The sequence below is a fragment of the Papilio machaon genome, chromosome 6, assembly GCF_912999745.1.
Source record: "Papilio machaon chromosome 6, ilPapMach1.1, whole genome shotgun sequence".
Lineage (NCBI taxonomy): Eukaryota > Metazoa > Arthropoda > Insecta > Lepidoptera > Papilionidae > Papilio > Papilio machaon.
Genome location: NC_059991.1, coordinates 1,086,794 through 1,101,664, shown reverse-complemented (window position 1 = coordinate 1,101,664; position 14,871 = coordinate 1,086,794). Strand labels below are relative to the sequence as shown.

Here is a 14,871-nt window from a genome sequence, read left to right as displayed (position 1 = left end):
ATTATACTTTAAAGCACTTCGATGTATGTACTTTATATGACTTATATAAACTAATTCCTATTCAAAATATAAATTAATACTCTGATCAATGTAAATGGTATCACATTTTTTCAATAAACTTGTAATTTATGTATAAATATATATATACCAATAATTAATTGTGCTAGAGACACAATATTTAATGTCAATAAAGTTAAGCGCTTGTTTAACAACACTGGTCTAAAGGAACGCAATTCGACAAAGCTGCGTAGAATTACTAGCTAATGCCCTATTATTACTTCTAATCGCTTATAATAGATGGCGGTTACTACAAAGCTTACCGAGATTGCAACTTACAGCGTGTCGCTTAAATTGTACTCTTAGAGAATGTAATTCTATTTTTTACTTCAATGTGAAGTATTAAGTTTTATTAAAAACTTTATAAAAACCCCACACGTTATTGTTTGCTGACGTTTTGCTTTTGCTTTAACTGTAACTAGAATTTATTTGTAAATATCTTTAGCTACTAAACTAAATGCTCAATGGCCGACAAAGGTCTCTGGTAATTTTCTAAATTAATTAAATAAAAATAAAATATGTATTTAGAAAAAGATTATCGAAGAAATAATAGAACAATTTTATAGTCAGCATGAAGACAATATTATGCTCCGAATCTAGATTTCTCTTGCGGCTGAACTTTCTAACTTAGCCTTAATACGTGCCAAGAGTGAATTATTGTTCTGGCAAACGGTTAACAAATTATATTACCTCTTCGGAGTAGTTTTACGACAAGAAAATGATTCACGATTCTGTTTGCCAATGTCATTTATTAAATGTAATTTAGAGAAAATTCACTAATATTCAAGTTAAATAAGTACTAGTGTCACTATTTGAAAAGTTGATGCAGATTAACTTATAGAAATTCGTAAAGAAATCATTTGTTAGAATGTGATGATAATAGGTATATTTAATATAGGACGTGTAGTTGTTCAGTGAAACACGACACTTTACTTTGATAAAAGAGTCTGTTTATTTTTATACACTATTTAATACATAACAATACATTACGAAACGTAATAAAAACTGCTATACAAAACAAACTTGTTAAAACGTAAATAAGGTATTTTCACACAAATGTTGAACTCTTTTAAGTTGATAGTTTAAGTTTAGAATTGTTGTAGTAAAAATTATGGTTTATGTAATAAAACGTACAAACGACGAAAAAAAACTGCCAAAATACACAACTAACTCTGTATTTTTTCCCTTGTTTCAGGTCAATGAACACATCTAGCTTATTAGAATTACATAATGTCCTGATTCAGTTGGAAGTTTAATTGTTGTACAAAAATATGGTAACGGACCGGGTCATAAGCAAGTGAAGTGAAGTGAATCAGTAACATACGCCAGTGTTAAAGTCAGTGTCCTCAGCAGCCAAGATGGAAGCCCTTGAAAGGAGAGGAAAACTTCTAGCGATTGCTGCCATCATTTTCATCGTCTTTTGGTCTCAATGTAAGTTGTACACCTATTCTAACTTATATATAAAATTCTCGTGTCACAATGTTCGTTACCGTACTCCTCCGAAACGGCTTGATCGATTTTTATGACATTTTATATGCACATTCAGTAGGTCTGAGAATCGGCTACTCTCTATTTTCATACCCCTAAGTGATAAGGCTTGTCCATCCTAATTCATTTTTTTATTTTTTGGATAAAATTTAAATTAGAAATTCCTTAGAAATAATTTATACTAGCTTTTACCCGCGACTCCGTCCGCGCGGAATAAAAAAAAAAGAAAACGGGGTAAAAATTATACTATGTCCGTTTCCTGGTTCTAAGCTACCTGCCCACCAATTTTCAGTCAAATCGATTCATCCGTTCTTGAGTTATAAATGGTGTAACTAACACAATTTTCTTTTATATATATAGATAACAAAACAACGTTTAGCTAGTATTAAATAATAGGCTAATACTAATTAAAGATATGGACTATAGTTTTCGTTGAATCAGCCATGGAAGCTACTTTGACATGTACAAAAAGGTATCCTGACCAACATTTATCTCTGGATAACTTATGTACGTAAGAACAGAGTATCAGTTAATTATTGTATTATATGACGCACTAATTAGCTGTATCAAAAAGCAACACTCACGAAGTAAACCATGTTAAGATACGCGCGGTAGATAAGATTTGAGTTTACGTCACAAACATTTACTTTACCCAGGCACGGTGGCGACTATGAGATGATTACATTTCATTTCGCATCTAGTCCATTCAGCCTCGTTTCGCCCACTGCTGGGCATAGGCCTCCCCCAAAGATCGCCACAAACATTAAATTTGACACGTGTGATTAAATTTAATACAGAAGTGATTACCAGACAGGAAATTGACAATGAAATCGCTATATAAATACAAATCACAAATTAATGTGACAAATATATTTGTGTCCTACTAATAGAGGTGACCTTTGTTCTAAAAGAGTTATAAAAGAACCTATTGTAGTCGTTAGTATGAGACACGGTAGTCTCACGTAGTACATTAGCGATGTAGCCCAGAGATGCATTATGCATGATTTATCATGCAGACTACTGCGAGCTGAATTCTGACGTAATGAATTTACTGATACGAATCAATGATACCCTACTTAGATTTGGGATGGAGACATTTTTTTATAAGATAAGGGGGCAAACGAGCAGCGGGAATACCGAGGTGTTCTATAAAAAAATCTACAATATGCACATATGCGTTGCTGCCTGCCTTTGAGAAAATAATATGCTAACTTCTTGAAGAACAGTAAATCGTAGCAGTTTGGAAATACCACCGAGGACAGATCATTCCACAACGCGGCTATATTCATATATTTTAAGCCTGGCACATAAAAATCTGTTCATATTTTAGCAAATTATAGATATATAGCACTTGTGCAATATGAAAACTCCATATAACAACTTTCAGTGATGATCTTCTCAGCCTTTAGGCTTCTTCAAGGTTAGTTATGCAGTTTAAAAAAACATTGGATTTACCTGGTCTACTTGAAGACTAATGATGTGTTCCCAACAAGAACAAATAAGAAAGTAATTGATAGTTTTCTTGCTTTGCCTTGTCTTACTAGTACTAAAGCTATTGAGCTTTAAGTAAATTCTTTGGCAAGACTCACAGACAGACATATTAGCACGATCTGATTCAATAGTAATAAATTAATTCACAACATTGTATCAAACAATGTAAATCCCGTTAATCTAATAATTGAAAATTATTGTGCAAATGAATCGCACAAACGAAATACAGACATCGTAAAAATCTCTATCGATTGTTTCTCAAAAAATGATTTCCTGATAAATTAATTTTAAAAAAAATGGTCAGAAATCACGTACAGATAAGATATTACAGAAAATTCTTTTGATTTCTTTAGCAACCTTAAAATTAATAAATTAATGAAAAGAATTTGAATCTTCATTTAACAATTTATATTTAGTTTTATTATTTTTACATAGACTAACAATAAATGTCACACAAAGTCTAGTTTAGCCGCCACTCGGCCTTGGCTGAGAACAAGTTATTATCTAAATGCTTCGCAGGCGCCGACGCCTACAACCGTTAGTCTTGAAGCTCCGGATGCAGCTTCTCCGAAAACAATTGCCGTATTAGAATCCTTACAAAAATAAATATAACTTGAAAACCGATACATTATTTTTTATAAATCGAGTGATTTTTTTTTGTATGGGATCTCGCCCACTGATAGGGGCTTGTATTTGTCCCGAAATATTTAACGTGAGTAACGCATCAATTCCAGTAAGCGTTTTAATATGAAAAGTTACATTTATATTATACTAGCTTTTACCCGCGACTCCGTCCGCGCGGAATAAAAAATTGAAAACGGGGTAAAAATTATCCTATGTCCGTTTCCTGGTTCTAAGCTACCTGCCCGCCAATTTTCAGTCAAATCGATTCAGCCGTTCTTGAGTTATAAATAGTGTAACTAACACGACTTTCTTTTATATATATAGATATATAGATGACAAAAATAGCGTTTAAAGTCATCATCAATTTTGCTAGGGTTGTTTAAGAAAATTTACTTATTTATGTTAATGTATTTTTTTGCTGAAAATAATTTTGACAGATATAAACTAATCTCGTTACAGTTTAATCATATATGTATATTTTATAGGCCCAGGTGTGGAGGGTCACCGCAACTCAACGAAGATGTCGTACGTGTGTCCGCCGCAGTTCATCCGGCTCGGCCACAGCTGCTACTTCTTTAGCGACAACAAGGCCACCTGGCAGAACGCACTCTTCGCTTGCAAGGTAACCTTACACTATACCTGAGTTCCCACTTTCAGAACAATTGACGTGTACAACACAATTGATATCTGTTACGACAGTTGAAATTCAACTTAATAAAATCGTCTTGAAGTAAACGCCTGTTACTCTATAACTTTACTAATACATCGTATTGGACGTCAAAAACTTGGTTCCCTGACCATGCGTGAGTTGGGATAAGGTCAGAGAGATGATGATGGTGATGAAGTAACCAAACGTATTATTAAGGAATCAAAACTCAACATTTTCATATCTTTAAAGTTTGATTTGGAATGTAATCAACATTTTTATTACGTCCTTTACATCGAAGCTTTCTACTTTTAGCCCAGACCCCAATTAATTTAAAGTAAAATTTACTGAGAACAGTAAGTGTTCTGACAACTTTTTAGTTTTAAATTCTACCTAGGAAATTATTTAAGGTCGAATTGTAATGAAATTCTGCCGAAGTAAATCGAAGGTTTATTTACGGTGCAGTGCTGCGCAATATGTGAACGTGTCCAGTATATCAGTTACTCGCTTTTAAAAACACATTAAATTCTAAAGCTGACTGATGTTTATCTTAAACGTTTTGCCACAGTTTTATATCGGACTATAGGATACGCAAGAGTACGTGAATGCAAACCTCATTCTCTTCCTTATGTCGTATCAATAATTTTCCGTAATTAATTACTAGTATCGGAGGACAAGACCTCACTTTGAGTCCCTGCGCTTGCGCAGCAAGTGTACCACATTTCAAGATAAATCTAATTTTGTTTTCAAGCAAACAATAGTATAGTAAATTATTGCTTAAAGTTTAATGACTTGTGACAAACTTGATATAGAAAAAACATACTTTTACTTACTTTGCTATAAATGTGGCACATCGTTAATGACGACAAATTAATTAGCACTCTATATACCAATCAGTTTTTTGCTTTGATAAAATATTATACTCATTAATATAGTGAAAAAACAGACAAACATTTTAGCTGACACATTTAATTTAGTACAAGACATCTTGATTTGGATTTATTGCGAGCTGTAAAATTAAACTGGTGTCCTTAACATTACGATCTCCGAATTGGCTCAGTAGTTGATGCACCACGCTCTACACGAACAATTGTCTTTCGCTCGTTAATTTGCTAAAGCCGTAACAGATATTAATAATATACTTGGAAGAGACATACATTTTGACTCATTTCGTTCTCAGTTGTTCTTGCTTCCTAGACGATGTTCTATTGGATTTTTTTTTTTTTTTTGATTTTTTGATGATGAAAAATCAAGATTTTAAATGTTGAATTCACAGGTTCTCAAGTTTTATGTACCGTTTAATATAATATTTCGATAAATATGGTCGAATTCAAATCAGTGTTATCGCTGGGGAAGGAAATATTTGCTTGAAGCTAAGTCTATATAATCTGTCATCAGAATCCAATAAAGCGTGCGAATTATTTGACAGACGTCGTGTTTAGAAAACAATATGGCCGTCGCATTGCTTCGCACATGAGCTCCGAGCTTATACTGATTTAGAACATCAATTTACATAATTTAATAAAATATGCATAAAATTACGCATTTTGAGACATAGCTAATTGAAGCCTAGCCTGGTTTTTGTTCTTTTTAATCGTTATATTAAAGTTTTATATGTAATAGTAATAGTATCTTAAGTTACATTTGAATGCGTAGCGTAAAGTCATAAATAATACGAAGTATTTAAAATATTTCTTTGCACATTATACCATAAGAGTGGTTTATGCAACAATAACAAATGATTCGCGCGTGGGCTCCGAACGGCGCAGACTAACATGGAACCAGTTCTCGCACAATATCCTCGACCGCCAATTTAACAGTACAGCTGTCGGACTCATGCACCGTTATACAACAACGTTTTTTGCATACTATTATGATGGTGTTACCAACTCTGGATTATGTACTGAAGATAAAAATCCTTAATCATTTTTATAATCTTATTTGATTAGATGATAATTAAAAAAAAAGTTATCATTTATATCCATTACCACGCATTACAGCTTTATTTTTAGAATAAATTAAACCATTTCGAGGCTTCGCTGCAGATTTTTCATACGAAAAATTTGGAATATTTAATCACACAATCGTAAACGAAACAAAATTTATTACGACATAATGCAAATTTTCGATTATTACAAAACTTCCTGATAATCAGGACAAAGCGTAGAAATTTCGCATAATTAGACATAAAGTAAACACTAGACATCTGGCAACTCATTGCAAACGGTACTGTCCATACACCCCGATGTCTACAGCAAACTTTACATTTGAATACGTCACAAATAGCAATCAATAGCACGACACGAATACATAAGTAAAATAATCCATCTAATTTTCACGAATCCTGGAAAAACTCATAAACTCGCAATGCTGAATTTAAAATAGATTTTTTTAAGTCAATCCACTCGAGTTGGTAATCCCAATGCGGTTTAAATTTAAATCACGTTCGCTAAAATTATATACAAGACAAGGGACAAGACAATAGAAGAGATGATTTTAAACATAATTATATTTACATATATATATATATATATTGGTTTTCATTAAAAGCTTTGGAAGTCGCAAAATTAATCTTGCAGTCATCTAAAGATCAGTGTAAAACTGACAAAATACGTTTCAAGCAAAATTATTAAATGTAATAAATACGTTAACTATATCTTAATTTCTAGAATTATACAAAAAGTAGTATCGTTTTTAAAGAGCTTTGAATAACTTAAATAAATTATGAAGAATTGTAAAGGGAAATGAGCTATTACAGAAAGATTAATGTGACTTTTAAATGCTCTATTTTATAAGTACCAAGGTTTTATAATAGTGGCCTTGCATTTCTTATTATGAAAGCTTTTAATAATCTTACTACTCGTATCATAATAACAGCTGTAGGGATTATCAATCAACCTTTAGGAATACCAACATCGAATACTGTTTCTCTAGCTGACGATTTCGAGGAATAAATCTTTAAAATTTCCGTGAATTAATTAAAGGAATTCAATGATAATAGTTTCGATACTTGAAAAATCATCAGACTACGTCAGTCGTACAAATGAAACATTTTAAATAGATAAAAAATAAATAGACCACCATAGAGGCACATGATCAGCACAGGCCGTGTGTTTTTATAATCTGTTGCTATGTTATTCCAGCGCCACGGTTACACATGGTGGTCGGCGAAGAAATTCAACTCATGCTATATATTTAAATAATACGCTTCCGAAGCATATGTTACGTTTTGTTATAGAGCCGTTAATCAAAACTGACCTATAAATAACAATTCGTAAGGCCGATCGAACATGTTCTTTGACTAGAGTTTAAAAATATTCATCGTATGATTTCACAGCTGGTATGTATCGATGATGGCTTGTTTAGTTATATTAAAATATCATCGACCCGACCTTTAATATTGCTATGAGCTTATCTACTTTTATTTTAACTAACTTACTATTTAATATATTATTCAAAGACCTTGATAACGTTTAAGTTTTTACTAATATATAAAAGGAAATTTTAAATCAAATACGAAATAAATAGATAGTCAAAAACACTTTGGCGTTGTTTAATAAAGACCTATATGCAAAGAATGTTGTGACAAAACAAAAGGAAGAATTTCACAGAACAACATTATAGAATCAACATATAGTATTAGTTCATATATACTGTGTGTATTGTGTACCACCGCCCAGTGCCAAGTAGTCGGCATTACTTTGATCTCTGATTCCGTAACGTGAACGATTCCTTTGAAACTGAAATCTGACGCTAAGTGCTGTTGCCGAGAATGAGGAGTGTGGTTGATTATATTGCATGGTAGTTATTACTTTTTTTAAGTTTAATCTAGTGTATGCACCAACTCTTCTATCAAATCGCACATCTACTCGCAAGACAAAAAACCATCGAGAAAAATGCGTCAAAAATTTTACTTATGTATTTTCACTTTTCGGACGATAAAATAACGACTTTAGAAAAATACTATATAAATACAGAATATTTTGATATAAATGCTTTAGTGCGCATGCAAATGAATTAAGCGCATGTGCGACATGAAACGCACTAACCGCTGGTTACTGAGATAAAAATCTCTGTATGAAACATATCGTCATCCTTGTCATTATCTTTGACAAAACAGAGATAACACTATATTAAACTGAAATTTTACTCTCAGAAACGCACGGTAAATCATAGTCAAAAAAAAAATAGTCATCTTCTATCACGACGTTTACTTCTCAGAAGGAAGTTATTTGTCTAAACTAAAATAAAGAACTGAAATATTTACTACCACTTGTTAAAACAAGTTTATGCTTTTAACACTAGTACGTTTAGCTCAAAGAAACATGAAATGTACATTAAAACATATTTAAAATTTCAACAAATTAACTAATTGCCCAAATTGAAGTTCGAGTCCCAAAAAAATTTTTTTTGGAATAAAGTGTATCCTACGAATCTAGAATTAAAAACTTGTATATTATAATTTAGTTGAACTGACAGGTAAATTTGTTCTAATCACATTTGCAGCATTTGACGAGTGAAATAATCGATTTCACGTCACTCACAAAAATCGTTTTTGAATTCCATGCAGACAACTTGAATTAAAATACTTGATCATAAGTTCGTGCGTAGATAATTCTAAAAATAGGTACTTTATATTTACAAATTAACGCCTTATAAAAACTTGAGATAGTGATGTTTGTTTTCGTATTAATTTTGATTCTCCCCCCTTGTTTAATACGTGAGTCATCGGCTCGATATTTCAAAACAAACTTTTATATTCAAAACAAACAAATGCGTAGAAACACAAGGCACTTGGAGAATGAACCGCACAAGCTTTTGTCATTAGCACCTCATTCTGTAAAGACAAATTCCTACGGCTGTGCACATGGGTTCATTCAATTATTCAAACGTTGTAAAAATGACAGGCAATATGACAAGTAATAAATAGGGTTGTCATTTATCTTTATTATTCATTGCATAAAGAAATTTATTTCAAAATTTAGAGCAATGTTATATAAAGATTAAATAAAAATATTAATAACAAGTTCTTTTATTTTAAATTATACATTTTTAGAGGATGTATTAATAACTAACTGCACTATCACATTTACAACATGTAAAACATATATACAGATCGAAATTAAATTTACATTTTTTAAACAAACCATTATTCACTCATTAATAATGGCCACATTCATTTAAAAATACGTCGAAAGCCATTAAATAATTGCAAAATGGCGTACTAAGAATAACGACGTCTACGAAATCGTTAACTCACCGCCCGCGCCCACTGTCGTAGAGCGAGCGAGTAGCGAGCACGAGTGTGGTCCGAAATAAATGATTTGATCAGAGTTATATCCGGCCGTCACTGGTCGCGGCTGCTGCATGTTCCAGTGACATTATACCAGTGACCGAGACACACTGCGCCCGAATCTAAATACCACATTACTTCTTTGGGAATTTAATAATTTAATACTGAACTCGGTGGAAGAGTCAGTGGCACTGAGTGTGTTATAAATGGCATTTATATCGCAAATTTAATTAATTTTGAATATTGCAAAAGGTTTCATTTTAATATTCAATTTTCAAAACAAATGATATTCGTCGCAGATAACAGAGAAATTTTTGTTAATGTTAAGTGAAAACTTTAGTAGCTTCAAAGTATGTCAGCTGATGGCAGCGGTCTTGTCTTAAGTCATCTTTTATTGCCTCAAGTAATTTCAAGATTACATCAGTATAAGTAAAGGAAAATTGAGAAACTACTAGATTATTAAAAACATATTCAAGGAAAAGAAATATATTTTACCTTAAACACGAATGCATATAAAACCATGATTCATGTAAACCACAAACTAAATTGTTGCAGTTACATTATGCAAGCGTGTGATGATCTCAGACCATCACCATTCAATTGCTCCATACAACTCCAAACAATTCTCGTCAACTACATAGTTGTACATAGCGTACATAAATCATGAGTATTCATAGCTTGTCTTTTAATGATAAGGTGTATTACTCATTGAGTGTGTAAGTAACTTCTAAGCTACATATTGTTACCTCAAGCTTAATAAACTTTAAAACGAATGTAGTCTGCGATAACCATCCAGAGCTTGTATTAAAAGTTAAAACGAAATCAATCACAACAATGAAGGAGCTCATAAACATGTTATAGTTACGAATAAAATGCATTACATAAGTTGTCTAGACTGGTGAGAAACTAGCCTGTGTTTTAACTAGGGTTGCCACCTCTTACGGCTTGACCAAAATCTCTGGAGTTGACCCGAAGTGACCGGGTCTGCAAAGTGCATATTCGGGCTGAGGACTTAACGTTTGGGGATATGCATCTTCGGAATTAATTGAAAGTTGACAGCCCTATGAACAGCACTTATTCGCGATGCACAGCTCAAGGTCAAAGCGAGCTCGTTAGAAATAGTAATGAGTACTGAAGCAAATATAAAACACACTCAAAACTGTTACACTTCTTGGTATTTGCTTACTTTAATCAATATTATAAGATTATATTTATTTATACGTTTCTGATTGAAGAGGTTGTTTATTTTATAACACTTTTGATATCGTTTTAGTTATATTGATGGTATGATTATTATTTCAACAGTCACTCTTAGACTGCCATCTTCTTTTAAAGATCGTCAATCACCAAGGCAACTAAGTTGGTTACTAAAAGGGTAATTCATTTACATACTTCTCTTATAGCAAGGAATTTATATTGATAATAACATTATTTTCAATATAAATTCCTCCATTCCATTGAACAGTTTAAAAAAACCTCAGCTAGTTATTAAGAACATCGTAAAACTGAAAATAAATACCGTGGTTCTAAGAATGGCACTCATATCGGGTGACACAATATGCGAAAAAGCCACATGAATATTTGCACAATGAGTAACAAACATAATACAAATTAACTACTCCTTGCCACTCCGCACATCTTGTAGTCATTGAATGACTAAAATTAAGGAGATAACTGACGAGGAAAACAAAATTTCATATTTTCTTTGTACAATTATCCATATTTTAAATTATTCCATTCCATATTATTAACATCGCGGCAGGTATGAAGAAATTAAACGCTCTGCATTGCTTGCACAGATGTGTCGCACGCAAACATTCATTTGTCACTACCCAATTTTGTGTGCCAAATGAGAAGGAAACGCTGCCCGCAATTATACAACAAATTGTGTTTAAAATAAGGGTCATTGTCGCTTCAATATATGTATTTAAATAAATTAAATGTAAAATGGGATGGGCCACGTTTTCACGCCAGACCTTGATGCAGACAAAACATCTGTTCATACGTTAGCTTTGCAAATTCGTAGACGCAATGTCATTAACAGAAAGAATGTAGAAATTTTAAGAGTACCTATATAATTTCTTTAACTCTCATAATCCTATATAAATATATATAAATATTTACATAATCTTACCTCAATAAATAGTTCGTAGGTAGTTGGTTTATGCACTCGATCATCTCCTTTAACGAGCATCAGCCACTTGAATTAGACGAAAATAATCAGCAATTAGTTTTATTGAAGTAACGGCGCTTGTAAGTGATAAGCCCCGTCTGAAACAGAACACTCCTCGTCTAGTGGACAAGAGAACATTACTTGGCGACGGGATTACATATACATAATTAAAGCTCTATACAACTGAAACATTGAATGTTCATAACTATGACAGGGAGAGCTTTATGAAAAATCTTATTACAAAAAGTAAGCAGAGACAAACAAGTTACGTCATAAATACAATAATGAGCAGTGACTTTATTACTGGCAATATAGAAAAAAATGTAATCTATATAATTATTATGTAATATTAATAATAATAACTCAAATACTCGTAGTATTTTAGTGTGTACGATTCATAAACGAAACAAGGGAACTAAATCTAAATCTAATTTAAGACCTATTTGAAAATAGCAGTCACACATTTTACTCAACTCCACACAGTGAGTACCAAAAGCAAGTTAGTTGTTATTTTTTGTGTGAGTAACAAAGTGAAAACAACATCAATTGAGTCCCAACGCTGATTCACGCATCGGTTGTGGCCACCACAAATATAGAACCAATTGTCCTTTTTCACTGAAATTGTTTACCAAACACGTTTCACTAGAACACGACAAGTTAGAAAGATATATGTGCTTCAAAGAAATTAACTGCGCCTTGTACGCCAACTAAAAGAAATAAGACCTATTAAAACATAAACCATTTATCCTTTCCTTAAATACAATCACTTAAATTAATTGTTGACGTAATTTAGGTTAACATTCTTGTTTTGTTTAATGCTAAATTGATTTGCATTTAACTTTGTCCAGGTAATTCATACTCTTTTTATCAATTATACATTCACAGGAACGTGGTTAAATCATACTTGCACAGAGAAACAAAATAAATTGTCAACTAGCAAATAAGAAATCGAAAATGGCCGTAAAATGTATAGCGTAAGCTATACACAGACGATTTTACATTTAAGTATGAAGTGGCTTTTAAAGTAGCGATTTATCTTAAATTAAGAGACTTCAGAATAATTTCTTTGTTAAGATCTTTTACTGCAGATATCGTGGTATTAATCATGACACCATAAAACAACATGTCACTTGCTCTCAATTAATTTTGATTTCTCACCGCCTGGGCGAGTGACAACTTTTTTTTCTTATTTCCATTGCGCCCCTCAATATCTATAGGCGTAACTTAAGGATGCAATTAAAACTTTAACTAAATTTCGCACTCAATTATAAAATACTGCTTTGCAAAATTTTAAGTGAGGAATTTTAATGAAAATTATAATATCACCATCATCAAGATTATTCTAAATGGAAGGTTATTCGACGCGCCACAATCTTAAGCTTCTTTTTTCTAATGACCCAAAATATCTGCGAATAAAACCTTAAAATAAGATAATTATCTGATTTGTTTTGTGGTTCCAATTTTATCGCCAGGATTAAATAGTTAGATGTTACCAATATTATATGGTGGAATGGATGTTTGTTAGAAGGTATCTCCGTAACGGCTCAACGGAACTTGATGAAATTTGGCACAGATGTAGAACATAATGTGGAAGGACACATAGGCTACTTATTAAATTTTATTTTATTCCACGCGGATACTGTCGCAGGTGACAGCTATAGTTAAATAAATGTTACGGTGAATCTCCACTGGCCTAACCGACAACATTGCCATATCTCTCATTCTTTTATAATAAAAAAAAACAGTAATATTTAAATACCACCATTTGAACTTCACGGTTAGATCTACAACACCTCTTTTTTTCTTAAATCATATTAATCCTATAAACGTGAATGTTTGGATGTGTGAATGGATGGATTAATGGATGGATGTTTGATCTCGATGGAATTTGGCATAGATGTACGACTACGAAATTAGTTTTTTTTTTAACTCCGCGCGCACGGAGTCTCGGCCGACAGCTAGTTTAATACAAGTGTATACTTCTGGCAATCTATTATAATACTTTCTTCTTCTGTTTATATTTAATGTTGAGCACATTAAATGTAAACAAAAGATAAAAGTTTATTATGGTTACACCAGTTTGATGAGTGAAATATATTTCCTAAGGATAATTATAAACGGCGTAGCGACGGCGGCTAAACAATGTCGTACGCCGTTGGTAAATATAAACAGAAAAATGGGTACAACTTTTACATTTTAAATTTTAATATATTGTAAAGTAAAAATTGTATATGTATAAATACTAGGTGTCGCCTGCGACTCTGTCCGCGCGGAATTAAAAAATAATTTAATAAATAGCCTATGTGGTCTTCCAGATTATGTTCTACACCTGTGCCAAATTTTATCAAGATCCGTTGAATCGTTTCGAAGATACCTTCAAACAAACATCCATCTATCCATCCATCCATCCATCTAAACTTACGCATTTATAATATTAGTAAGATATGAATTTAACTTCTTAAAATGTTTTTATACTTAAATGCACTAGTTTCTAAGAAGTTTTAAAACCTACATAAGTAAATATTAATCAGATAGAAGCACTGCGAAGTCGTAAGTCAACGTGGGCGTAAGGTCCATTGATATAAATCTACGTTTGATTACCGGCGCCGGTTTGAGAGGCTTATCGTATGACATTGTTTGCATTCGTGTATGAATGACGAACAATTTTTTTCTCAACACTACAATGTAGATTCTGTAATGAATTTCTGCTCTAATGTGTAATAAATATTCTTATAATTCTTATTTAAAAAAAGATATATTTGTCACACACTGACATGTTATTACAAGCAAAATTATCTAAGAGTATACATTACTAATGAAGAAAATATCCTTATGGTCTTTTCTGTGCAGTCTCTATGGCGTAAAAATTTTACATTCGCATTTATAATATTAAACATATCATAGTGAATAATCAACGAATTATCATCGAACTAGAAACATAATTTAATGAACCCAATATGACCTTAGCGAAGTTTAAAAAACAAAATTAAAATAGCGCTTGTCAGTCACGAGAGGAACACGTTCATATTGAAGTGTCAGAATTGACACACTGCCATTGTTCGCAAAGAATATTGTTTTTATACACGAGGCGTGGCATTA

The 14,871-nt window shown here is 32.3% G+C and overlaps 1 protein-coding gene across 1 annotated transcript in view; it reads left to right on the top strand.

Moving 5' to 3' along the window:
* The first annotated feature begins 1,358 nt into the window (after positions 1-1,358).
* Positions 1,359-14,871, top strand: part of LOC106710951 — a 31,100-nt gene continuing 17,587 nt past the window's right edge. The window contains exons 1-2 of the mRNA XM_014503142.2: positions 1,359-1,488; positions 4,146-4,282. Of these exons, the coding sequence (XP_014358628.2) occupies positions 1,416-1,488; positions 4,146-4,282 (210 nt within the window). The 5' untranslated portion in view covers positions 1,359-1,415. The remainder of the gene's footprint in view (positions 1,489-4,145; positions 4,283-14,871) is intronic.